Source organism: Eriocheir sinensis, chromosome 54, assembly GCF_024679095.1.
Source record: "Eriocheir sinensis breed Jianghai 21 chromosome 54, ASM2467909v1, whole genome shotgun sequence".
In the NCBI taxonomy this organism is placed as follows: Eukaryota; Metazoa; Arthropoda; class Malacostraca; order Decapoda; family Varunidae; genus Eriocheir; species Eriocheir sinensis.
In genome coordinates this window covers 1,876,352-1,901,229 of record NC_066562.1, presented here as the reverse complement: position 1 = coordinate 1,901,229, position 24,878 = coordinate 1,876,352, and the positions used below count along the sequence as shown (strand labels likewise).

At 42.8% G+C, this 24,878-nt stretch overlaps 2 protein-coding genes across 2 annotated transcripts in view; both read left to right on the top strand.

The window, feature by feature from the left end:
* Positions 1-8,746, top strand: part of LOC126983520 (uncharacterized) — a 28,063-nt gene extending 19,317 nt beyond the window's left edge. Inside the window, 2 exon segments of the mRNA XM_050836278.1 lie at positions 1,809-7,720; positions 7,907-8,746. Of these exon segments, the coding sequence (XP_050692235.1) occupies positions 1,809-2,741 (933 nt within the window). The 3' untranslated portion in view covers positions 2,742-7,720; positions 7,907-8,746.
* A 3,901-nt stretch (positions 8,747-12,647) lies between these two features.
* Positions 12,648-24,654, top strand: LOC126983519 (bifunctional peptidase and (3S)-lysyl hydroxylase Jmjd7-like). Its single transcript, XM_050836277.1, has 6 exons — positions 12,648-12,850; positions 14,790-14,867; positions 15,776-15,929; positions 17,840-17,993; positions 19,579-19,735; positions 22,129-24,654. The coding sequence occupies exons 1-6, from the start codon at positions 12,826-12,828 to the stop codon at positions 22,563-22,565; spliced, it is 1,005 nt and encodes a 334-aa protein (XP_050692234.1). The 5' UTR covers positions 12,648-12,825; the 3' UTR covers positions 22,566-24,654.
* Positions 24,655-24,878: the final 224 nt, after the last annotated feature.

Below are 24,878 nucleotides of genomic sequence, written 5' to 3'. Positions count from 1 at the left end.
TCAATCAGATACAGTCACCTCTCGATTAACACGAGTTTAAATAATGCGTTTTTGATTAAACACAAGTTGATATTTAAGGAGACACGTTTAACTAACGCGATATGTTCGATTTAACATGAGTTTCATCAGTGTCGTCATTGATGAAACATTATTAATACATTGGTGGGTCACGGAAACAACAAAAACACACGCTCCCCCTCTACTCAAATTTGCTCACCGCTGGTCACGCCTCCCCGCCTGCCACCATCGGCCGCCTCACTTCCGCCTTGCCTGCCTCCCTCCTCTTCCCCCGACCACCCATGCTATTGATGACAAAGACAACTCCCCCAAGTTAAAGTTTTCTAAAGAAAGAATTGCTACACCACACTTGCAAATCAGTGACACAACAATTCGTCACACCCTGTTGATGATCGCTGTCACGCCGTCCGCTGAACCCCGCCGCCTTGCCTCTCCCTCACCTGTCCTGCCCCCTCCTCACAGGTGGTGGAAGGACGGGATGGGGAGGGGGGAGGGAGAGCGGGGCGGGGACCCTGCGGACGGCGGCAGCGACCAGCGATGCATCAACAGGGCAGTGACGGTGAGTGTGAGGACCTGTCTTTGTTGTGTCAGCGACTCACAAATGCAATGCAGCAATTCTTTCTTCAGAAAACTCCAACTCAAAGGAGTCATCCTTGTCACCAACAGCATGGGCAGTCAAAGGATGAGGAGGGAGGCAGGCGAGGTGGGGTGGCGGGGGTGAGGGGAGCGGCCGGTGGCAGGGGCGCGGGGTGGGCAGGGGCGGTGGCCGATGCGGGTGAGGAACAAATTCAAATAAAATGAGAACGTGCGCCCTTGCTGTTACCGTGACCCACTAATGTATTAATAATGTTTTTTCCTAAGGTTAGAGTAACAAAATCCCAAAAATAGGCAGACTTTCCCAGTTTCCAGGAATGTAACCCCCCCTATTACCATTGTTTCCTATGGGGAAATTATGTTTAAATAACGTGATTTTAAATAACGCGACATCTCCAGGAACATAACTCTTGCGTTAATCGAGAGGTGACTGTATGTCTCATCATCGTCTGACATTTCTAAATCAGTGTCATGAGGAATGAAATAGTCTGCATGGTAAGACTCTGCAGGCGACGCCATGATGGAGAGGAAAATATCCTAGGCACTTCCTCTCTTAGACAACTAAATGCAACAGGCGTGTAATTATTGCCATATGTCTTCGGAGGTTGTCATGCTATATATTTGAAATAATAATAAAGAGGTTACGTCACAGACAGGGAGCAAGCCATTTGCGTTACTGTTATGACGTATTATGACGTCACACATCACTCACGGCTTTGTTGGCAAAACACAGAGGAGTTGCCATCACGAAGACCACAAAAACCTCCCCTGAGGCCCAGATTCTGCCATTCATTACGTGGTGTATGAGTGTACATCACCAGCAGTTCCAGTGTGGCATGGCTGTTTTCATGTGACGTACGCTCGTACATCAAAACACATTCGGTAAAAAAGTGGTTAAATCCATTCCACTTGTATTCCTGTACAATGCTATCAGGTCTCCTCTTTCTCTTCCTTCTTCCAGTGGTGGTAGGCCTAATTCCTCTAATCTAGTCTCATGTGACAGGCTTGATCGTTCTGGTACCATCTTAGTTGCAATCCTTTGAATCCTTATGAGTTTTTTTCTATCCTTTTTCTTGTGTGGTGACCAAACAACCGCTGCATACTCTAACCTTGGTCTAATCAGTGTTGTTATTATTTTCTTCATCATGTCCCCATCTAAGTGTGTGCTGACACCCCCCCTGCGTGTGCCTCCCCAGATTGACCAGTCCAAGGAGAAGAAGGAGGGTGAGGGCGACGCTGATTCCCCCAGCAAGAAGCGTCGCTGGTTCGTCCGTATCCAGCGGTCGAGCAACTGCCACGCGCGGATCCACCTCAAGGTACAATACAACCCCTTGACGCAGGACTACGACGGGGAGACGCACATGGTCTACTACCCCCAGCACACCCACACGGACGGCGACCACCCGCAGGACCTCATGAACCGCATCATGGAGCGGCACTCTCGTTCCAACTACCTCTCTCGTAACGGCAATCGGAAACGCCTCCCGACACACCCGAGCCCAGGGCGCCGCACGCCAGCCAGTGCCGCAGGAGGGCCGGGCGAGGCAGATGACAATGAGGAGGAGGAGGAAGAAGACATGGAAGAGGAGGAGATACCACAGGAGGAGGGAGCCTTAGCCATGGACCAGTACATGAAGGAGTTCTGCCAGACACAGTTGGCCGGGGTGTCCGAGGTCGACGGTTCGGCCTTAGTTGTGTCATCCTCCGCTGGCCCTGCTCACCGACAACCACCACAGCAGCCGCCACAGCAGGAGCAGGCACAGCAGCAGGGGGAGGTGTTACTTGGGGAGGAGGCTGTGTTTGGGGAGGGGGGTGGACAGGCGGTGCTGGTGGAGGGTGGAGAACCAGGGACATATGTGGTGCAGGAGGCTGAGGATGGGGAGGAGGTGGAGCAGCGTGGGGACGGGGCCACGGAGGAGTATGTGCTGCCGGCGGATGAGGACGAGTGGACCAAGCTGTTTGAGGTGCTGCGGCTGCGTCTCATGACCTCGGAGTTGACAGCGCAAGAGAAGGGCGATGGGGAGGCCTTCTCGCACAGAATGTGATCTCAGATTCTGCCCTCCGAGCAGGTCACCATCTTCCAGCAGCTGTGTGTCCTGACCAACACTGCGATTGCCACTGCTGACTAGAGCACTTGCTGATTACTGCTGACTCTCTCTCTCTTCCTCTGTCTCTCTTGTTCCTTTCTTTTTGTCAGTTTTCTTTTTCCTCCTCCTCAACTTATTCGTTCTCCGTTTCTCTTCCTTCTCTTCTAATGCATTCCTTTTTTTCTCCTCCTCCTCCTCTTTATCCTCTCTCTCTGTCCCTGTTTCTCCCTTTCTGTTCCTTCCTTCTTGTTGATCTTCTTAATCCTCTTTCTCATCTCATTTGTTTTTCTTTTCCTTTTCTAATGCATTCTTTTTCCTCCTCTTCCTCCTACTCCTGTTCCTTCTTGTTTGTTTTCCATTTCTTTTCCTTCTCTTCTAACTTGTTCCCTTATTTCTCCTTCCCCTCCTCCTCCTCTTCCTACTTTTCTTTCTCTGATCTCTATCGAATCTTCTTATATCACACCACATACCTCTCCCTTCTCTCCCTTTCTCCCTCTTCTTATATCACACCACATACCTCTCCCTTCTCTCCCTTTCTCCCTCTCCCTTTCTCTTCATATCTCACCATTAACATTGAGAGCTTAACCCTTGACCCTCTGTTCCCTTCTCTTCCCCTCTTCTTCCCCCTTAAAGACACACTAACAACCCAGCTATTTCCTCTGTGCACACTATCAAGAAACAATAATAATGATGTTAATACTAATGGCGGTAATATATTGCAAGGCCTCCTTTTTGATTCACTGCACAAGACTCACTCACTTGTTCATTCTCTTTGCTTGCTTGTTGCCTTGCTTTCCTTCCTTCCTTCCTTTTTCTTTCCTCTTTTCTCTACCTTTCTCCTTTTCATTATTTTCTTCGTCTTTCTTCCCTCTCTTCTTCCTTTTTTCTTCATCATTTATCTTTCCCTTCTTATCTTCCTCCTCCTCCTCTTCCATCACTTCTCTATCATCCCTTCAGTTCATAATCGCTTTCCTTCTCTCCTCTTCCTCCTCCTCCTCCTATTCTCTCTTCCTTCTTTGTCCCTCCCTCATTCCTCTTTCCCTTCTTATCTTCCTTCTCCTCTTTGCCACGTATCACTTTCTTTGTCCTTTTTTTTCCCCCTCCTCCTCCTCTGCCTCCATTGTACACAGTAGGCCTAAGCTCAACAGAAATGTCTCGCTGGTTTGAGAGAGAAAAAAAAATGTAAATAAAAGGAGGATCATATTTTTTTACGCGCATCCCAGCCGGAAGTGTTGACCTGGGCTTGGACTGTGAGAGCGAGGACGTAGGTAGTGTGACGACAGACCGAACATGCCGTATTAATGCCCCGTATTATCCCCGTGTTTGTTACTGCTGTTACTGTTATTACCGTTTTTATTTTTATTTTATTTTTTCTTGGTGTTTTTCGTAGCAGTGTGTGTGTGTGTGTGTGTGTTTGTATGCTCCTTTCCGCTCGGCATTTGTTACATCTACTACTATTATAATTTTTTTGGTTGTGTGTTTGACAGCTTGTATGTGATGCTCCAATTGGCATTCAGATTGCAAGGAGAAGAATGAATCCTTGAATTTTCACTGTCGCATTTCCAGAGTTTAGGTTCATGCCTTCTGTGAGTCACCATTCACTTCTCACCCCTTGAATTAGATACCGTCAGATTCAGCAAAGACATTAGCAAGAATTGGTTTACTAACAGAGTGGTGGGTGAGTAGAGCAGGCTTGTCAGTCATCTAGTGAGTGCCGGTGTGAGACAATAAAAATGAAAGTACATAAATTCGTGGATGTTGATGTTAGGTTGGGTTAGGTTCACAGGAGCAGCCTTGTATAGCCTTCCGGCCTCTTGCAGACTCCTTAAGTTCTTGTGTTCTTGTATCTGTTAACTAAAAAAATATGTAATCTGAAAAACATACCTGGTATTTTTTTCTTCATTTTTTTCTTTTCCCTGATACTAGTCTTAATTTGGGATGATAGTACAAATTGATATCCTTTCCACTTATCCCCTTTTTTTATCCCTTTTAACTATATCTTATCTGTCAACTGGAGAACATACTTGGTAATCAGTTCTTCTCTCATTTCTTCTCTTTTTTCTCTGGTACGAGTCTTAAATCATGATACCACACACAAATCATGTAATCAAACACACACTCAAACACACACACTTTTTTTTTTTGTTTTTTTTTTTTTTTTTTTAGTGTTCTCTCTGCCTCCCCGTTCCCTATCCTCCTCCTCCTCCTCCTCCTCCCGCACGCTCGGTCTCGGTCTCGGTCTCGCCATTGTGTACATAGTCTTGTTGTTGATGATAAGTTGGTTTGTACGTACCTCTTAGTGATCCCAGGAGTGGCTGCGGCGGTGGTGGGGCCGGGCAGCCACTCCATCTACACACACATACACTTATTATTAAATTTATTCTCTTGTTCATTTCATTTATTTATTTTTTATTTATTTATTTTTTTATTTTTTTATTTTACTTTTTGCTTTTTTTCATGTTTTCATCCATGCCCAGCGGTTTAGTCAAGGTCGTTCGTCGTCGGTGAAAAACAAAACACGAAACCATAGATGTAATTTTTTCATGTCAGGAGAAATAAAAGGAGATGAGTTCCATGTGTTGATTGACTGACTGATTGTTCTTGCTTTATTATTATTATTGTTATTATTATTATTATGTTTGGGCACCACACGGAGGATATTGAATGCTACACACACACACACACACACACACACACACACACACAAGATGATTGCCACATTGCACACACCATCCATTCCTTCCTTCCAACTCCCACACACTCAAGTTAAGATAAATACTCCCGTCAAAATGCCCTGCCCGGCCCCCAGAAGACAGTGAATAATTAATTGATATGTCCGATTATATAATAAATCAAGCCATAATTAAAGTAGTATCCATATATGAGTTATCTCCTTGAGCCATCCCTTTAAAGAACTTCAAATCTCCATCATTCAGTTTATTTCATTTATTTTATTTCTTTATTTTTTTTCTTAAACTTGCCTTCCATAAAATTGTTGAAATCACCATAGATTCCTTAATCTAATCCACGAAAGAAGTTTAAATCTCACAAACTGCTTCAATTTATTTATTTATTTTTATTTATTTATTTATTTTTTTACTTATTTTTTTTACCTAGCAAGAAAAAAATGTTGAAATCGCCAATTTTTTCCAGCAGTTTTTTCTTAATCTAGACTTTCAAAGAATTAAAATCGTTAACTCCATGTCATTTTTTTCCCCTTTAAAGTTGGCTTTCCAAAAATTGTTAAAATCACCAACTCAGTCCTTCATTTTCTTCCCTAACTGTGAATACTTCTTAAAAACGTTCTTTCAAAATCATTAAAATCACTAACTCCACCCATGAATTTTTTCCCCTAAGTGAGAGGACTCCTTCAACTAGGCGAGAAAAAATCATCAAAACCACCAACACCACCCATCACTTCTTCCCTAAATACACGTACTAATTCAAATGCAAAAATTATTAAAATCAACGAATTAGAATCACAAACTCATCGGTCTTTTCCCTTAGACATGCGTACTAAATGGAACGGTGTGTGCAGAATGGCGAACACCCCCCACTACACCCCCACCAACCCACCCCATGTGTACATAACAGACCCCAGACCCCAGACCCCATCATGCCCTCCCTTCGCCCGGCCACACACGTCCGGCTGTCTGTTGGTCCCGGGGGCGGCAACGTCATGCAAACACTGTAAATATGTGTTCCCAGTGCCACTCTTCCTTTCTTAGCTTCTCTGAGTATTGAGGCGGTCTGGGTATGTTGAATGACCTGCACCGGCCATTCCAAGCAGTTGGGGATAAGAAACTACTGTTGGAACATTGGTGTAAAGATTATCTACACCACTTTTGATTTGTGTTGAGTAATAGTCTATTCCTTTGCAATGGAGGAGTGAAAGGAAGGGAGAGTAAAGATGATAGTCAGGCCACCCGGCACAGATATCGTTATCCTGCAACTCGGGCTTAGTAATGGGTGGAGAGAGAATGGGAAATGTTCTTGTGTAGGGTGTTTCTGCTGATTCCTCTGTACTGTATCTGTTGAGGTTCGTATCAGGAAAAGATCGACCTGGGATTTTTGAGACAAGGCAAAAAAATGAACTGTACATTTTTGAGACAAGGCAAAAAAATGAACTGTACATATCTTTGGACTAGTGCCATACTTGTTCAACTGTGGCAAGTGAAGTGATTGAAAGTAAACACAACTATATCATGTAAATACACAAACTATATGAAAGGACAAAAATCTGGTAAATGTTGAAAATAGCCGTAAAGTTATCTCATGAAAACCAAAAAAAACACAGTGCATAAGTGATGGAGATAAAGAAGAGATACACAGCTGATAACAAGTGACTACAGAAAGAAATTGGTACAGGAAAACCTTGTAAAAGTTGAAAAAGTGTTACTTAAACCAGATACAACACAGTACAAACGTAACTGAAGGAGGCGAACCAAAACCCAGAAAGCCTGTACAGTGTCTTTTAGTCTTCATTTATCATAGTTTAAGTTATCTAATGTAAGCAGAAGCAACACCTATATTTTCCTGATGTTAGTGATAATATTTACCGTTCTCAGCGTGTTGATTTTTTTTCCTCATCTCAAATTTTTCCTGATGCAAATATAACTGGTTCACTTTCTCATTTTGTCAGTTTATTTGTCTAATAAATTTTTGGGAGGTAATATTGTAAAAAAAAGTTGCCTTTCTCTTATTTTTGCTTTATTTTTGGGCCTAATTTTTTTGGGGGGAAGGTGTTATTGAGCTAAAACTTCACTGTAAAGAATGGCTGCCTTTCTCTTTTTCATTTTTACTTTATTTTTGGGCCTAATCTCTATTTTGGGAAGGTGTTATTGAGCTAAAACTTCACAGTAAAGAATGGCTGCCTTTCTCTTTTTCATTTTTACTTTATTTTTGGGCCTAATCTCTATTTTGGGAAGGTGTTATTGAGCTAAAACTTCACTGTTAAGAATGGCTGCCTTTCTCTTTTTCATTTTTACTTTATTTTTGGGCCTAATCTTTTTTGGGGGAAGGTGTTATTGAGCTAAAACTTCACTGTTAAGAATGGCTGCCTTTCTCATTTTCATTTTTACTTTATTTTTGGGCCTAATCTTTTTTGGGGGAAGGTGTTATTGAGCTAAAACTTCACTGTTAAGAATGGCTGCCTTTCTCCTTTTCATTTTTACTTTATTTTTGGGCCTAATCTTTTTTGGGGGAAGGTGTTATTGAGCTAAAACTTCACTGTTAAGAATGGCTGCCTTTCTCTTTTTCATTTTTACTTTATTTTTGGGCCTAATCTTTTTTGGGGGAAGGTGTTATTGAGCTAAAACTTCACTGTTAAGAATGGCTGCCTTTCTCTTTTTCATTTTTACTTTATTTTTGGGCCTAATCTTTTTTGGGGGAAGGTGTTATTGAGCTAAAACTTCACTGTTAAGAATGGCTGCCTTTCTCCTTTTCATTTTTACTTTATTTTGGGGCTAATCTTTATTTTGGGAAGGTGTTACTGAGCTAAAAGTGCACTGTAAGGAATAATAGCCTGTCCCTTTTTCATATTTATTTTATTTTTTGGTCTAATCTCTATTTTGGGAAGGCATTATTAAGCTAAAACTTCACTGTAAAAAAATGTGGCCTTTCCCTTTTCATTTTGTCAGTATTTTCATGCCTCGTCTCAGCTTTCGGGAGGAGTTATTTCCCTGGTGCAAATGCTGATGGGAAGGTGCATTGAAATCAGCTGGAATAACACCCACACACACACCTTCTTAACCTGGGCCATCACACCCTTCACCCATCGCCCAACCAGGAACATCGCAGGGGCAGTCGTGACAGTCTTGATTGAGTACCTGAAGCCAGTGCTCTTGTGTATTTTAAGTCTTATTATTGTACTACTACTGCTACTATGACTACTACTACTACCACTATCACTACTACTACTACCACTACCAGTACGGCGGGCCCTGCGTTGGCCGCCCTCTGTTGTATAGCTGTAAAGACTAAAAAAAAAGATTATGACGTTCTATTTGCCTCTTCAGTACCTGCAATGAAGTATCGATGCCAGAAGATTGTGTGTATGTAATTTTTCCTTCACCCTGTATTATTGAGTGTGTGTGTGTGTGTGTGTGTGTGTGTTTGGTGGGACATAATAAGGTTTAGTTATCTATATTCTCCCTCTTGCTATTTATCTATCTATCTATATCTATTTTGTGATGTATTATGTTTATGGGACTTAATGGTTTAGTTTTCTCTCTCTCTCTCTCTCTCTCTCTCTCTCTCTCTCTCTCTCTCTCTCTCTCTCTCTCTCTCTCTCAAGGCATCGTCCCTTCGGATTGGAAAAAGGCTAATGTGACCGATTTTTAAGAAAGGAGACAAAAAAATACCAGGTAACTACCGACCCATTAGTCTAACTTCAATTGTAGGTAAGCTACTCAAGAGCATAATTAGAGACAAAATTGTGAGTTACCTCGAAAGCCACTCATTAATTGGGGATTCACAACATGGCTTCCGTAACAAAAGATCCTGCCTGTCAAACCTACTGACCTTTTATAACGATCTCTTCTCAATTTATGACGTAACCAAATCAGTGGACGTAGTCTGTCTAGATTTCCAGAAAGCGTTTGATAAAGTCCCACATCATAAATTACTTTATAAATTAAAGCAAATAGGCATTGACGGTCAAGTTAACCAATGGATCGCGAATTGGTTGAGCAACAGACAACAAAGAGTTGTGATTGACGGATTTAACTCAGAGTGGGCGCCGGTCACTAGTGGCGTCCCTCAGGGCTCGGTTCTTGGCCCAGTGCTCTTCATTATTTACATCAACGATGTGGATGTTGGACTCAATAACCGCATTAGTAAATTTGCAGACGACACAAAGGTTGGTAACTCGGTTCTCACTGACGAAGACAGGCAAAGCCTCCAAGAGGATTTGTACAAAATTTCAGCTTGGTCGGATAAATGGGAGATGCCCTTTAATGTAGACAAGTGCCAGGTCCTTCAAGTTGGAACAAAAAATAAGAAGTTCGATTACGAAATGCGCGGCGTTAAACTCAAAAGCGTTCAATGCGTTAAGGACCTGGGGATTAAAATCGTGTCAAACCTCAAATTCTCACATCAATGCATCGATGCAGCAAATAAAGCGAACAGAATGTTGGGCTTCATTAAAAGAAACTTTTTATTCAAGAATAAAGATGTAATACTTCCACTCTACAATAGTTCAGTTAGACCCCACTTGGAATATGCAGTACAGTTTTGGTCTCCCCACCATGCAAAGGACATTGCTAAACTAGAAGGTGTTCAGCGTCGAGCAACAAAAATGATCCCTTCCTTGCGCAACAAATCCTACGAAGAAAGGCTTTCCACCCTTAACATGTTCTCTCTTGAGAAACGTCGCCTCCGAGGAAAACTGATCAAATGCTTTAAAATACTTAATGGTTGCACGAATGTAGATAGAACAAAATTGTTTATGATCGATGACACTTTGCGAACGAGGAACAATGGCACAAAACTCAAATGTAGACAAGTAAATTCAGACTGCACCAAATTTTTCTTCACCAACATTGTAGTGCGAGAATGGAATAAGCTCCCACCATCAGTGGTCCAGTGTAACACGATTGACTCCTTTAAAAACAAGCTCGACCGTCACTTCCTTGAACTTAATATTAACTAGAGTAGAAAAGCAACGTTTTGGAGCCATCTGATTAATGTAAAATCACTTAGGTTTAAGGACTGACCACCTAGTCTGGACCATGGGGTCTGTGTGGTCTGATGTTCTATGTAAATCTGAACAAATTGCAGGAAAAAAAAGGAAGGAAAGAAAAAAATATAGCATGAAATTCTCTCTCTCTCTCTCTCTCTCTCTCTCTCTCTCTCTCTCTCTCTCTCTCTCTCTCTCTCTCAGTGGACAAAGAAGAGATAGATAAAAAGGAAAAGCTAGAACAAAACTAAAATAAAAAATAACATCAAATAAATGAAGATAGAAATAATCACTAGAGCAAAGCAAAGCAATTAAACTCGTAACTCAAACACGCAATAAATTATAAGAAAAAGAAACTCATTAATTGTCTTCACCGTAATGTAATGAAGAGCACAAAATAATATAAATAATGTGCCGTACGTCTTTCTTCACGAGACAGTAAAGTAAAAATTGAAGCACGCCAGGATTCGAACCCGTGCTCGCAGATTCGGCGTCAATTATAAGACATTTTGCCTCCCAAGAACACATGTTTGACCAGGCTTTCGTATAGGAGTTTGGGGTATTTCTAGGGATATAGTTTTATGGCCCTGGTGGTAGTTTGACCCTTCTTCTGTACCATGAACCTAGAAACACATATTTTACAAGGTTTCGTATCGGAGTTTGGGGCATTTCTAGTTCTTCTGTACCATGAACCTAGAAACACATATTTGACAAGGCTTTCATAGGAGTTTGAGGTATTTCTAGGGATAGGTTTATGGCCCTGGTGGTAGTTTGACCCTTCTGTAACATGAACCTAGAAACACATATTTGACAAGGTTTTCGTATAGGAGTTTGGGGCATTTCTAGGGATAGTTTTATGGCCCTGGTGGTAGTTTGACCCTTCTTCTGTACCATGAACCTAGAAACACATATTTGACAAGGCTTTCGTATAGGAGTTAATTCGGGCATTTCTAGGGGTAGGTTTATGGCCCTGGTGGTAGTATGCCCCTTCTTCTGTACCATGAATCTAGAAATACATATTTGACAAGGTTTCGTATAGGAGTTTGGGGCATTTCTAGGGATAGTTTTATGGCCCTGGTGGTAGTTTGACCCTTCTTCTGTACCATGAACCTAGAAACACATATTTGACAAGGCTTTCGTATAGGAGTTAATTCGGGCATTTCTAGGGGTAGGGTTATGGCCCTGGTGGTAGTTTGACCCTTCTTCTGTACCATGAACCTAGAAACACATATTGGACAAGGCTTGATCGTAGTATAGGAGTTAATTGGGGTATTTCTACGAGTAGGTTTATGGCCCTGGTGGTAGTTTGACCCTTCTTCTGTACCATGAACCTAGAAACACATATATGACAAGGCTTTCATATAGGAGTTAATTGGGGCATTTCTAGGGGTAGGTTTATGGCCCTGGTGGTAGTTTAACCCTTCTTCTGTACCATGAACCTAGAAACACTTTTGACAAGGCTTTCGTATAGGAGTTTGGGGCATTTCTTGGGATAGTTTTATGGCCCTGGTGGTTGTTTGACCCTTCTTCTGTACCATGAACCTAGAAACACATATATGACAAGGCTTTCGTATAGGAGTTAATTGGGGCATTTCTAGGGGTAGGCTTATGGCCCTGGTGGTAGTTTAACCCTTCTTCTGTACCATGAACCTAGAAACACTTTTGACAAGGCTTTTGTATAGGAGTTTGGGGCATTTCTTGGGATAGCCCTGGTGGTTGTTTGACCCTTCTTCTGTACCATGAACCTAGAAATACATATTTGACAAGGCTTTCGTATAGGAGTTTAGGGCATTTCTAGGGATAGTTTTATGGTCCTGGTGGTAGTTTGACCCTTCTTCTGTACCATGAACCTAGAAACAAATATTTGACAAGGTTTCGTATTGGAGTTTGGGGCATTTCTTGGGATAGTTTTATGGCCCTGGTGGTAGTTTGACCCTTCTTCTGTACCATGAACCTAGAAACACATATTTGACAAGGCTTTCGTATAGTATAGGATCGAGTTTGACGCATTTCAAGGGATAGGTTAATGGCCCTGGTGGTAGTTTGACCCTTCTGTACCGTGAACCGAAAAGAACACACATTAGAACTCGACTGGTCTCCATTTTGGCCTCTGGAAATAGCTGATATGCGAAGGGAAAGTGTCTTATTATCTTATAACCAACCAGCAGGGACGCTAACCACTGCGCCACGGACCGCCATCTCGCCGTCTGGCAGCGGCGTCAACACGTGGTTTTGTTTACATTATGGGATTGATTGATTGATAGTTAGTTTATTGTTGCAGATATACAACAAAGGAGGTTATGTAGTAGTATATAGTAGTAATAGTAGTAGTTGTATTAAAAAAAAAATCCACCTCAGAGGCTCAAAGGTCACAAGAAGAAGAAGAGGAGGGCTTGTTTACCTTCTTCAGGCCGCACAAATTTCCTTATTTTCACCTTTTTTCACACGATGGCGGATTCTTCAGGCGGTAAAGGTACGTAAGGGAGGACGAGGAAGATTACGGGTTTAATTTATATGGGTTTCGGTGGCTGTGTGGGTCTAATTACTAAGATATCAGCACGTTAGTAAAATCATCCTTGCTGGAGCGGTTCTTGTGCATCTCAAAGGGTCGTATTTCAAGACATTTCCCAAGAACACATATTTGACAAGGCTTTAGTAGTTGTGGGCATTTCCAAGAGTAGTTTTATGGCCCTGGTGGTAGTGTGACCTTTCCTCTGTACCATGAACCTAGAAACACATATTTGACAAGGCTTTAGTAGTAGTTGTGGGCATTTGCAGGAGTAGTTTTATGACCCTGGTGGTAGTGTGACCCTTCCTCTGTACCATGAACCTAGAAACACATATTTGACAAGGCTTTAGTAGGAGTTGTGGGCATTTCCAGGGGTAGTTTTATGACCCTGGTGGTAGTGTGACCCTTCCTCTGTACCATGAACCTAGAAACACATATTTGACAAGGCTTTAGTAGGAGTTGTGGGCATTTCCAGGGGTAGTTTTATGGCCTGGTGGTAGTGTGACCCTTCCTCTGTACCATGAGCCTAGAAACACATATTTGACAAGGCTTTAGTAGGAGTTTTGGGCATTTCCAGGGGTAGTTTTATGGCCCTGGTGGTAGTGTGACCCTTCTTCTGTACCATGAGCCTAGAAACACATATTTGACAAGGCTTTAGTAGGAGTTTTGGGCATTTCCAGGGGTAGTTTTATGGCCCTGGTGGTAGTGTGACCCTTCTTCTGTACCATGAGCCTAGAAACACATATTTGACAAGGCTTTCGTAGGAGTTTTGGGCATTTCCAGGAGTAGTTTTATGACCCTGGTGGTAGTGTGACCCTTCCTCTGTACCATGAACCTAGAAACACATATTTGACAAGGCCTTAGTAGGAGTTGTGGGCATTTCCAGGAGTAGTTTTATGACCTTGGTGGTATTCTGACCCTTCTTCTGTACCATGAACCTGAAGAAACACTCATTAGAACGCAACTGACCCCTCTTTGACCTTTAGAAATAGGTGATGTGAGAACCGAAGGGTTTTTTATAATACCAATCAAAGTCATTAGTTCTTAATATTATACATATCTAATGAACAAAAAGTAATATATGAAGTTGTTTAGTTATTTTTTGGAGTCAATGGAAAATAAGACTTAAGAAATTGAAGTTCAGAGAGAAGGTGAAGAAGGTTACCCTGTCTTTATTATAACATTTCATTAGTAAAAATTAAGAAGTAAGTTAATAAATGAATCAATTCTCTTAGGGAATGAAAAACGGTGAGGCTTGAGAGATTAAAGGGCAGGTAAAGGTGAGGGACATTGAATTAACCTGTCTTCATTTTAACATTCCATCAGTAATAAAACTAAAAATAGATTAATAAATGCTAAATGAAATAAACAAAGACTTATATCCAAAACTTACACAAAGGCTACATTTTTTGCTTGGCCTGGTTGTTTGACATGACATCCGCTGACCTGTCTTAGATATGGCTGCAAACATCATCATTTCCCAGCATTTCCTTTTTTTTTTTTTCAGTAAAGGAAGCAGCTCAAGGGGAAAAAAAAATGTATTAATGAGAAAAAAAAGCCCACTAAACACTGCCCCTATAAAAATGAGTTCAAAAGAGTGACCAAAAGAGAGGTCAATTAATCCGCCCGCTGCAATTGGCACGGGTTTGGCCTTTGCTGGTAGCCCTGGTAAATTCTCCCAGGTTTTTCTCTGCCTCAGTGGTGGATAGTGGAGTGTTTCTCATGTGGTATTGGTATGCTGGATATCCCCTCCCAAGGTGCATATAACTTTACATTTTTCTTCATTGAATTGTAGCAGCCACTTTTTGTTCCACTCCTGTAGCTTGGTGATGTCTTCTTGTAGGAAATCCGCAGTCAAGGGTTAAGTTAATCCGTTAAGTTAAGCCATTCATATTGTTTGCAGGAGACCAAGACCACCTCAACCCCATGCCGGAGGGAAGGGTGAAGGAGGCGCTGCTCAGGCTGTCCACCGAGGCGCAGGGTGAGTGTGGGGACCTAGTTTTTTTATTTTTATTTTATGGGCCAATGTTAAAAAGAAGACAGGTTGATATCCTCCACCTTCTCCTGCCTTCCATCCCCCAAACCATACTCTCTGTTCACTCACAATTATACCTACTTATTTATTTATCTATTTATCAATATTGGGCTGTACTTTCCACTCAGTCAGAAATATATCTAAATAACTGCATATATTATAGGTTAGTTTAATGTCCTCCCCTTATTCCTGCCTCCAATCTCCTGCATATCTGCCCTCCTCTCATCGTTACTATTATTTTCTGTGATTTTGTGTTTTTTTCTATATACTTCAGGGTGAAAAAAGCTATTACTGTTATTATCATTATTATTATTTTCCATTCACTCTGAAATCTACCTAAATAACTTTTATATTACTCTGTTTACTTATTTATCTGTTTTTCTGTGAATATCTCTGAATTTCACAACAAAGACAGATTGATAACGTCCATCGCCTTCTCTTAATCTTTATTTTTCATTGACCAAGAGTTACATAAAGTACTTTGAACCTGCATATTACTCTATCAATTTATCTGTTTATACATACTGGTGGTTGCACGATAAAGAAAGGGTTATGTTCACCTCCTCCTACCTTCACTCTCAAGCTTCACCATTTTCAATTCACTCAGATGTCCAAAGAACTGCATATATTACTTTTTTCTTTCTTTCTTTATTTACTTATTTACCTTTACAGATGCAATGTTATGATGAAGACAGGTTACTTTAATATCCACACTTATTTCTCCCTTCAATCTCCTGTTTATTTGCACTCTTTTCCTTCTATACCATTAATTTTCTGCATGTTTCTGTATTTTTTCTCTATACTTCAGGGCGAGACAAAACAGTCGCTATCATTATTATTCTCCGTTCACTCAGAGTTATACCTAAACAGCCGCGTCCCCGTGCTGGCTGCTGCTCCCTTGCCACTCCCCTTCTTCCGTGAGTGGGTGGCCGCCAACAAGCCCGTGGTGGTGCAGGGCGTGACGAAGCGCTGGCCGGCCCTCACCAGGTGGACACACGACTATCTCAGGTACAGGGAGGGGGACGGAAGGGAAGGGAAGGAAAGTAGTGAGCTATTGTCCTCTGATATACACTTGCTCTCCCTCCCTCAACTCCTCTATTATCTCCTCTCTTTCCACATAGCTGTCTAAGGTGAAGGAAAGGATAGAAAAGGGCAGGGAAGGGATAGGATTGGGTAGGATAAGGGATAAGATGGGAAAGGAAAGGAAAGGGAAGGGAATGAAATGGAAGGGAAGGGAGACAAAGGAAAGGGAAGGGAGGGAAGGGAGAGGAAAGAAAAGGAAGGGAAGGAAAAGAGAAAGAGAGGGACAGAAAGGGAAAGGATGGGAAGGGAGAGGAGAGGAAAGGATAGGAAAGGAAGGGAAGGAAAAGGAAGAGAAAGGAATGGGAAGGAAGAGAAAGGGAAGGAAAGGAGAGAAGAGGAGAGGAAAGGAAAGGAAAGAATGGGAGAGGAAGGGAAGGAAAAGGAATGGGAAGGAAAGGAGAGAAGAGGAGAGGAAAGGAAAGAAAAGAATGGGAGAGGAAGGGAAGGAAAAGAAATGGGAAGGAAAGGAGAGAAGAGGAGAGGAAAGGAGAGGAAAGGATGGGAGAGGAGAAGAAAGGGAAGGAAAGGAAGAGAGGGGAAGAAAGGAAAGGATGGGAAGGAAAAAGAAGAGGAAGGAAAGGAAAGAAGAGGAGAGGAGAGGAAAGTAAAGGAAAATATAGTTAATTAATCTTGAGTTCTTCACCATATACCTGTTTACCTATTGATACTTACTCTTCCTTTTATTGCTGTATTTTCTTTCATTCGCTCCTTTTATTTTCTCTGGTCTCTCATTTCTTCACCTTCTTTCATATCCCTCCTTTCCCTTAGTCAGTCTTTCATTCCCCTTCTCATTTCCTCATCTGTCCTCTTTCATCTCCTTTCTTTCCCTCTCCTCTTCCTCCTTCTCCCTACCTTCTCCTCCTTCTCAGTTTTTTTTTCTTATCTTCCCATTTCTCTTCTCTATCATTTCCTTCTATATAGTTGTCGTTCTATACTCTTTCCTGCATTCATCTTCCTCCTCCTCCTCCTCCTCGTCCTCTCTTTTATTTTTCTCCTTTTACCTGCATTGTCACATTCCTTGTACTCTTTTTTTCTGCATTTTTCTTCCTCCTCCTCCTCCTCCTCCTCCTCCTCACCTCCTTTTTTCCTTGTTGAGTTTTCCTATTTCTTCTCCTCTCTCTTCTCTTTTCTCCTTGTTAGTGTTTTCCTAATCAAATTTTCCTCTTTCCTTCTCTTTTTTCTCCTCAGTGTTTTCCTAATCAAATTTTCCTGTTTTTCATTCTCTTTTTTCTCCTCAGTGTTTTCCTAATCAAATTTTCCTGTTTTTCATTCTCTTTATTCTCCTTTTCAGTGTTTTCCTAATTGAATTTTCCTGTTTTTCATTCTCTTTTTTCTCCTTTTCAGTGTTTTCCTAATCGAATTTTCCTGTTTTTCATTCTCTTTTTTCTCCTTTTTGCTGTTTTCTTAATCAAATTTTCCTGCTTCTCCTTCTCTCTTCTCTTTTCCCCTCTTACTTTTAATGCTATATTTCTTTCACTCATTCCTTTTACTAATTTTACCGTCACATTCTTTTTACTTTCTTTGCTTCATTTTTATTCCTCCTCCTCCTTCTCACCTCCTTTTCTCCTTCTCAGTGTTTTTCTAATCGAGTTTTCCTGATTCTTCTTCTCTCTTCTCTTTTCTCGTTTTACTTTCATTGCTACATTCCTTTTACTCTTTGCTACATTTTTCTTCCTCCTCTTCTTTAGACCTCCTTGATCATGTTTTTAATTATTTACCATTATTTTTATTAATAGTTTTATATTATAGTTTATTTAGTTTACGTTCGGTGCCATATGACCCTGCAGTTGCGGCGCCCCAATAATCATCATCATCATCATCCTCTTCTTCGGCAGGGACAGACTCGGCCACAAGGAGGTCTCGGTAGCCGTCACCCCCAATGGTTACGCCGATGCGCCATGTGATGGATTCTTTGTCATGCCCGAAGAGCGCACGATGAAGTTCGGACAGTTCCTCGACATTATGGAAAATCCCGAAAGCCAGCCTGGGGTAAGAGGGCAGTGGGTACCATATTGACCATAGTAGTAGTAGTGGTAATAGTAGTAGTAGTAGTAATAGTAGTAGTAGGAGGAATCTATCTCAGGGTAAGGGAGCAGTGGGAAGTGTATCATTAACCATTGAAGACCACCGATCAACCCGGCCCCACCAGTGAAAAAGCCTAACGGTGCAATAGGCCACGACAAAAAAAAAATCCTTCAAAATCCCTAACAAACCGCTTGGCACTGATAATAATATACCACAACAAGCACACAAAAGACAAGCTTGTGTCAAACAGAGTAGTCAGATCATACCCGAAGGATCTATGGCTCCTCAAATGCCTATAATTCATATCAGTTCAGGTACATTAAATGATCTGGCTGTGCAAGTGCAAATCAAGGGTATTTTAATAATTTCCTGCATGTAAATAACAATTAGTATTCAAAGTAACATGAAATAGCCAATACTGTTTGTTGATTGTGATTATACCTATAGGCTGCTGTGAATATGACCCGTGTTATAAATAAATCATCTAAACTTGCATACAAATACTGACAGAGCCAGACGTCAGTTTATTTACCTATTATGAGATGAATTATAGTTGCTTGAAAGGTTGTAAATCGTTCGTGTATGATCTGACAATACAGTTTGATACAAGCTTGTCTTTCGTGTGCTCGTATGGTATATTAAGTACGCCGTCACCTGAACTTCCCTGTTCTCAAGGTACAGTTTGAGTTCTGGGACCGAATACTGGGAATAAATATGATCCATAGGTACGTGCAAGATGCTGTGGGCGATGCTTCCACGTGTGTGACATTCTTTTTCCCTTGGAAGTGTTTTATAGAGGGCCAGTTATGCTGTGGGGCCACGGCCTCCACAGCCCCTCCACCCAATGTTTGTTTACATTCGTCGCCGCTTCTTCTTCTTTAGACCTGATCGCACGCCAAGGGCCTCTGGCGGTGAAGAGGCGAACTGACAGCCAATATGGTACATTCACATTGCTTATTTATGAAACCGCAGGTACACAAACACACACACACTAGCACTAAGGCTCGGGTCACACATACGCGGTTCAGCGATACGTTTCACTACAGGTTGAATTTTGGCGGTTCCGTGCGGAATGCTACAGATAGTGGTGGATTATGGCGGATGGCTATATGTTTCATTGCGGATAGCTATCCACGGTGAACTGTATCGCTGAACTGCATACGTGTGATCCCAGCTTAAAATTAGTTGCGGTTCATTGTGGATCATTGTGGATCAAATACGTTCAATATGGATCGACTACGTACAATACGGATTGATTGCACACAACGCGGATTTATTGCGTATCTCTTGCGGCGCCACTGCATTTCGATTGCGGATGCTCAGCCGTGGCGCCATGCTGCGGCATTTTTTAACATTTCAGACCAACTGCAGCCCCTCCACGGTTCCGTGCGGAATGTTACGGATAGTGGCGGATTATAGCAGATGGATATATGGTTCATTGCGGATAGCTATCCGCAATGAAGCGTTTCGCTGAACTGCGTATGTGTGACTCGGTTCTAACATTAACACTAACACACTAACTTCTCTCTGTCTCCCTCCTTCCCTTCAGGTTTTCTACATCCAGAAGCAAAACTCAAACTTCACAGAGGAGTTTTCTGAGATCCTCGGTGATGCTGCGACAGAGGTTCCCTGGTTCTCGGAGGCGCTCGGCAAGACGCCCGACGCTGTGAACTTCTGGATGGGCGACGGCCGGGCGGTGACTTCAAGTAAGTGGCGGAGGGGAGGGGGAGGAAGTAGGGAATAGACCATATTGGCTATTAGTTCACGTCTTCGCTGCTTGAGGCCCCTCGCATGTACAGTCATACCTTGGTGAACGAGCTTAACTCATTCCAGCATTTCGCTCACAAACCAAAAAACTCGTAAACCAAAACTGAAGCACAAAGATCACACACTAGAGCACAAATGTAAGCGGACACGAGCGCGCAGGTGGTACCTCTGCGAGTGTATAATGTGGACTGAGACCCCATCCCCATTGTTTTCCACTCTGAGCGCTATCGTTTTGCGGCGAACAAAAGGAACCCACGCTCATGCCTTCGACCTGTACAAACAGAAGGCTCATACAGTAAGTCACTGCTCATAAACGAAGGCATTTTCATTGAATTTTTTTTTGCTCGTAAATCAAAACACTCGTAAAGTAAGGCACTCGTTAACCAAGGTATTACAGTATTTCCAAGGCAATGGGGATGCTTTACCATTTCCTTACCAACATTCTACAGTATGTGGTGCCTACCATAGCACCGTGTATGTAAAACAGTTATTATGAGACCAGAAGTCGAAATAACCACACCATCGGAAATACTACCCATCTAACATCAAATTGAATTATGCTGAAGACACTAGAAATGAAAACACAGCCACAAACCTGCTTACATTCGTCACTCACTGGTCAGAAAGGGAAGGGATGGGAAGGAAAGGAAGAGAAAGGAAGAGAGAGGAGAAGAAAGGAAAGGAAGGGAAGGAAAACGAAGAGAAAGGGAAGGAAAGGAAAGAAGATGAGAGGAAAGGAATGAAAAGTAAATGAAAATATAGTCAATTATTCTTCAGTTTTGCACCTTATACCTGTAAACAACCTACGGGCAATGGGTGACATGCTTTTATCGACCAGGAGGCACCGGGTTTGGACATTTCACTTCAAACTGTGACTTTTCAATTCTCCTTCCCCTCCCCCCCTTTTTTTTTTCTCTCCTCACCTTCCTTTTCCTCTCTGTCCATTCTTTTCTCCTCTCCCTCTCTTCTTCCTGTCTTATTTTCTCCTCTTCTCCTCCTCCCCTCTCCCTTTCTCTCCTCCTGCTCCTCTTCCTCTGTTTTCTTCTCTTCTCCTCACCCTTCTCTTTCTCCCTTTTCTCTCCTCTCCCTCTCTTCTTCCTGTCTTATTTTCTCCTTTTCTCCTCCTCCCCTCTCCCTTTCTCTCCTCCTGCTCCTCTTCCTCTGTTTTCTTCTCTTCTCCTCACCCTTCTCTTTCTCCCTTTTCTCTCCTCTCCCTCTCTTCTTCCTGTCTTATTTTCTCCTCTTCTCCTCATCCCCTCTCCCTTTCTCTCCTCCTGCTCCTCTTCCTCTGTTTTCTTCTCTTCTCCTCACCCTTCTCTTTCTCCCTTTTCTCTTCTCCTCCCTCTCCTGAGCTTAGATAAGAATGCTACTAATGCAACCTCTGCCAAAGCCTTATCTGATGTTGGTTTGTAGGTCATGACGTGGAGAACATGGGCCATATTTTTAAACATTTCTGTGCCCGAGAACACGTAATTTACTTGTCTTTCGTGGGAGTTTGGGGCATATCCAGGGGTACTTTTATGACCCTGGTGGTAGTCTGAGCCTTCTTCTGTACCGTGAACCTAAAAGAACACTCATTAGAACTCGATGAACCTCCTTTTTGGCCTCTGGAAATAGTTGGTGAGGGGGGGTTGACCATTTGACAATACCAACCTATGGGTCTACGTTTCCTTCTCTGCTCTTGACAATGTACACAAACTCATATAGATAGATTGTTAGGCATTCTCCTCCATATTCCTCACAAATTCACATTGCTCACTTACGAAACAGCAGATACACACACACACTAACACTAACACACTAACTTCTCTCTGTCTCCCTCCAAAAGAAAAAGTTCACTAGGGCGAGTACAGTCTGTCGGGAAGGCGGTGCTCGGGTAACAAATAGAAATAGAGATGAGTAGAAATAAACTGATTTAAGGAGTGTGATGTGGATTGTGTTGCTGTGTTCTTTCCATCATCTTATTCTCATTTGTATTTCTTCCTTCTCTTGTTTTCAGTCAATATATTCATTCTCATAATTCCTTGTTGTCTTACTTTTTCTTCCTCCCCCTCCTCCTCCTCTTCCTCTACCACACCTTCCTTCTCTCTTCCTCCTCTTCTTCCCTTCTTCCTTCTCTCTCTTTTTCCTTTTATCTTTGTTTTCCTCTCTTCCTTCATTTCCTTCTTCCTCTCTTCTTCCTTCTCCTCTCTTCTTCCTTCTCCTCCTCCACTACCACCCTCTCGTCTCTTTCTTTCCCTCACTTCCTCTTCCTCCGTTCTTCCTTCTCCACCCTTTCTTCTCTCCTCTTCCTTCTCTCTTTCCTCCCCCCCCCCCCCCTCCCCCCAAACAGTGCACAAGGACCACTACGAGAACATCTACTGCGTCATCTCCGGGTACAAAGACTTCATCCTTCTCCCGCCCTCTGACGCTCCCTGGGTCCCCTACCGCCTCTACCCACCAGCCGCCTACCGCGAGACACACCCGGGAACCTTCACCATCGAGCCAACCCACGGCGAGGAGGTGCCCTGGGTTTGCATCGACCCCGTGACCCCTGACCTAGCGACCTACCCCCAGTATGGTCATGCGTCACCGGTGCACTGTAGGGTCCATGCTGGGGAGGCGCTGTACCTGCCGTCGCTTTGGTACCATCACGTGCGGCAGTCCCATGGTTGCCTAGCGGTGAATTTCTGGTACGATATGGAGTATGACGTGAAGTATAATTACCATAAGCTCCTGCAGTCCCTGTCGTGGGTGAGGGAACCTGGGGCTGAGTGTACAGAGGCTTAACCCGGTAGCAGCGGGGATCATGTTTCTTAATGGTCTCTCTAAGCGAGAAAAATGAGAAAAAAATCATCACTCACACAAACCATTTCATAATATATATCAAAGCATTTGTGATCAGTTTATGTATCATCTATTTTGGGGGGTTAAATCATGGCACAAATTTGGCCCATCACTGCTACACGGTAAAGCCACAAATTTGGCCCGTCGCTGCTACACGGTAAAGCCACAAATTTGGCCCGTGCTGCTACATGGTAAAGCCACAAATTTGGCCCGTCTCTGCTACACGGTAAAGCCACAAATTTGGCCCGTCTCTGCTACACGGTAAAGCCACAAATTTGGCCCGTCTCTGCTACACGGTAAAGCCACAAATTTGGCCCGTCTCTGCTACACAGTAAAGCCACAAATTTGGCCCGTCGCTGTTACTGGGTTAAAGGGCCCTCACACCAACACTGGTCACTTGTTTTCGCTATGGTATGGAAAACGTCATGAAATGCAACACCCAGAAGCTCCTGCAGTTGCTGTCGTGGGTGAGGGAACCTGGGGGCGAGTGTACTGAGGCTTAAAGGGCCGTCACACCGACACTGGTCCCCTACAATACCATAAGCTCCTGCAGCTGTTGTCATGAGTGAGAACCTCTGGGTGATTACACAAAGGCTAAAGGGCCCTCACACCGACAATGGTCCCTTAGGCTCGCTTCACATTGGGCACTGGGCATTGGAGAAGCTGAGGCAATGGACAGATATAGCTAGAAGTGCATCATCGACCATCTAACCTCATGAGAGATTATGGAAAAACCTGATGATGATGATGATGGTGTTTTTTCCCACGTGTTAGAGTGTCAAGAAGGCACGTCTTCACAAGTATAACAGTGTGTGTGGCAGTGTGCTGCTCAGTGCTGGAACAATGCTTAGGTTAGATCTGGATGTTGTGAGCTGACTGAACTTTTTGAGAAATGTGCTGAGGTGCTCGGGGCTGTGGCGACTTCTCACGTAATTTCCCCTAGTCACTCTGAACTCTGTTAAGTGTAAAATAATATTGTTACGCCAGGGGTGTTATTGTGTGTGTGTGTGTGTGTGTATGTGGGGGGACGCAGTATTGTGAGCGAAGGGTTGAGGGGCGAGGGCAGCGCAGGTGTGTGTTGCGGAGGGGAGAGAGACTCCACGGAAGACAGAGTGGCTAGAGCAGTGGTTCTCAACTCTTTTCAGGTCACGGACCACCAACCCAATAAAAGACATGTCGTGGACCATGATTTTAGTTTGAAATATATTTCTTCAAAACAATTTCAAGAAATTATATAAAATAATGGCCAAATAACATTTTAATCTGAAATATATTTCTTACAAACATAATTTCCTGGAAATTTATGCATTTGTATCTATCATTTTGACGTGAAATTTATTTATAATAAGCAGGATTTTGAAATTATGGAGGAATATACAAGTAATCAATACTATCCTTCCAAATTTGATGAATTATTTTCCTTGCAAGCAGACTTTTGGATTCTCTTCTCACTGCCAAGCTTGTCAGCGTTGGGACACAGGACGAATAATACAGCCAATCAGCTCAGCAGCTTGGTGACTACTAGCTGCAGCACTTTGCGACAGTGTGACGTGTAGCCGCGCGGCAGCTGAAAGGAATCAGCGAGATGGCTCGTTACTTCTACTCGTACAGGAAGTCATGGATATTCGTTTTATAATAGATTAAATTTAGAAACTGAAAGTGACTCGAAGTGCTACTTAGCAGTTAGCAGCTACAACTTAAAGGTTGCCAATACATTTCTTAAATAATAATTTAATAAAATGAATGGTCAATTATTTATCTTGATTAAATCATTCGCACTGAACTTTCAATATAATTTGAAATTTAGTACATCCATTTTCCAGTTTATTACCAAATACAGTGGACATCCTGTGGACCACTCAAAAGTCACCATCGACCACCAGTTGAGAACCACTGGGCTAGAGGGAGACACGTGCTCGTTGTGTGCTCGTATTGCCTGCCTGTGCCGTGCCCCTTGCGCTTGGATAACTGTACTGTGCCCAGTGGACTAGTGTATGGTGGTTGGAGCCTGCTATTAAAGCGAGGAACCCTGTGCTGTGTTTCTCTTGTGCCCAAGCCTCTTGCCTCCCCTCCTTGGTCCACGGCCCACAAGTGTGGCGTCCTGTGTCAGAGAGTGTCTACCGCTGTTCCGGGTCACTACCCTGCGGTTACTATGCTGCCTGCCTGCCTGGTGTTGTTGGTGGGTTGAGGGGGTGGCGTAACAGTATACGTACGATACAATTTTAACTTAAACAACGCCTTTAACCCGTTCGCTGC

Coding starts and splice junctions, on each gene's coding strand:
- LOC126983519 (XM_050836277.1), top strand. CDS start 12,826: ATGGCGGATTCTTCAGGCGGTAAAG. Junction 12,851..14,789: donor GGATTCTTCAGGCGGTAAAG/GTACGTAAGGGA, acceptor TATTGTTTGCAG/GAGACCAAGACCACCTCAAC. Junction 14,868..15,775: donor GCTGTCCACCGAGGCGCAGG/GTGAGTGTGGGG, acceptor CCGTTCACTCAG/AGTTATACCTAAACAGCCGC.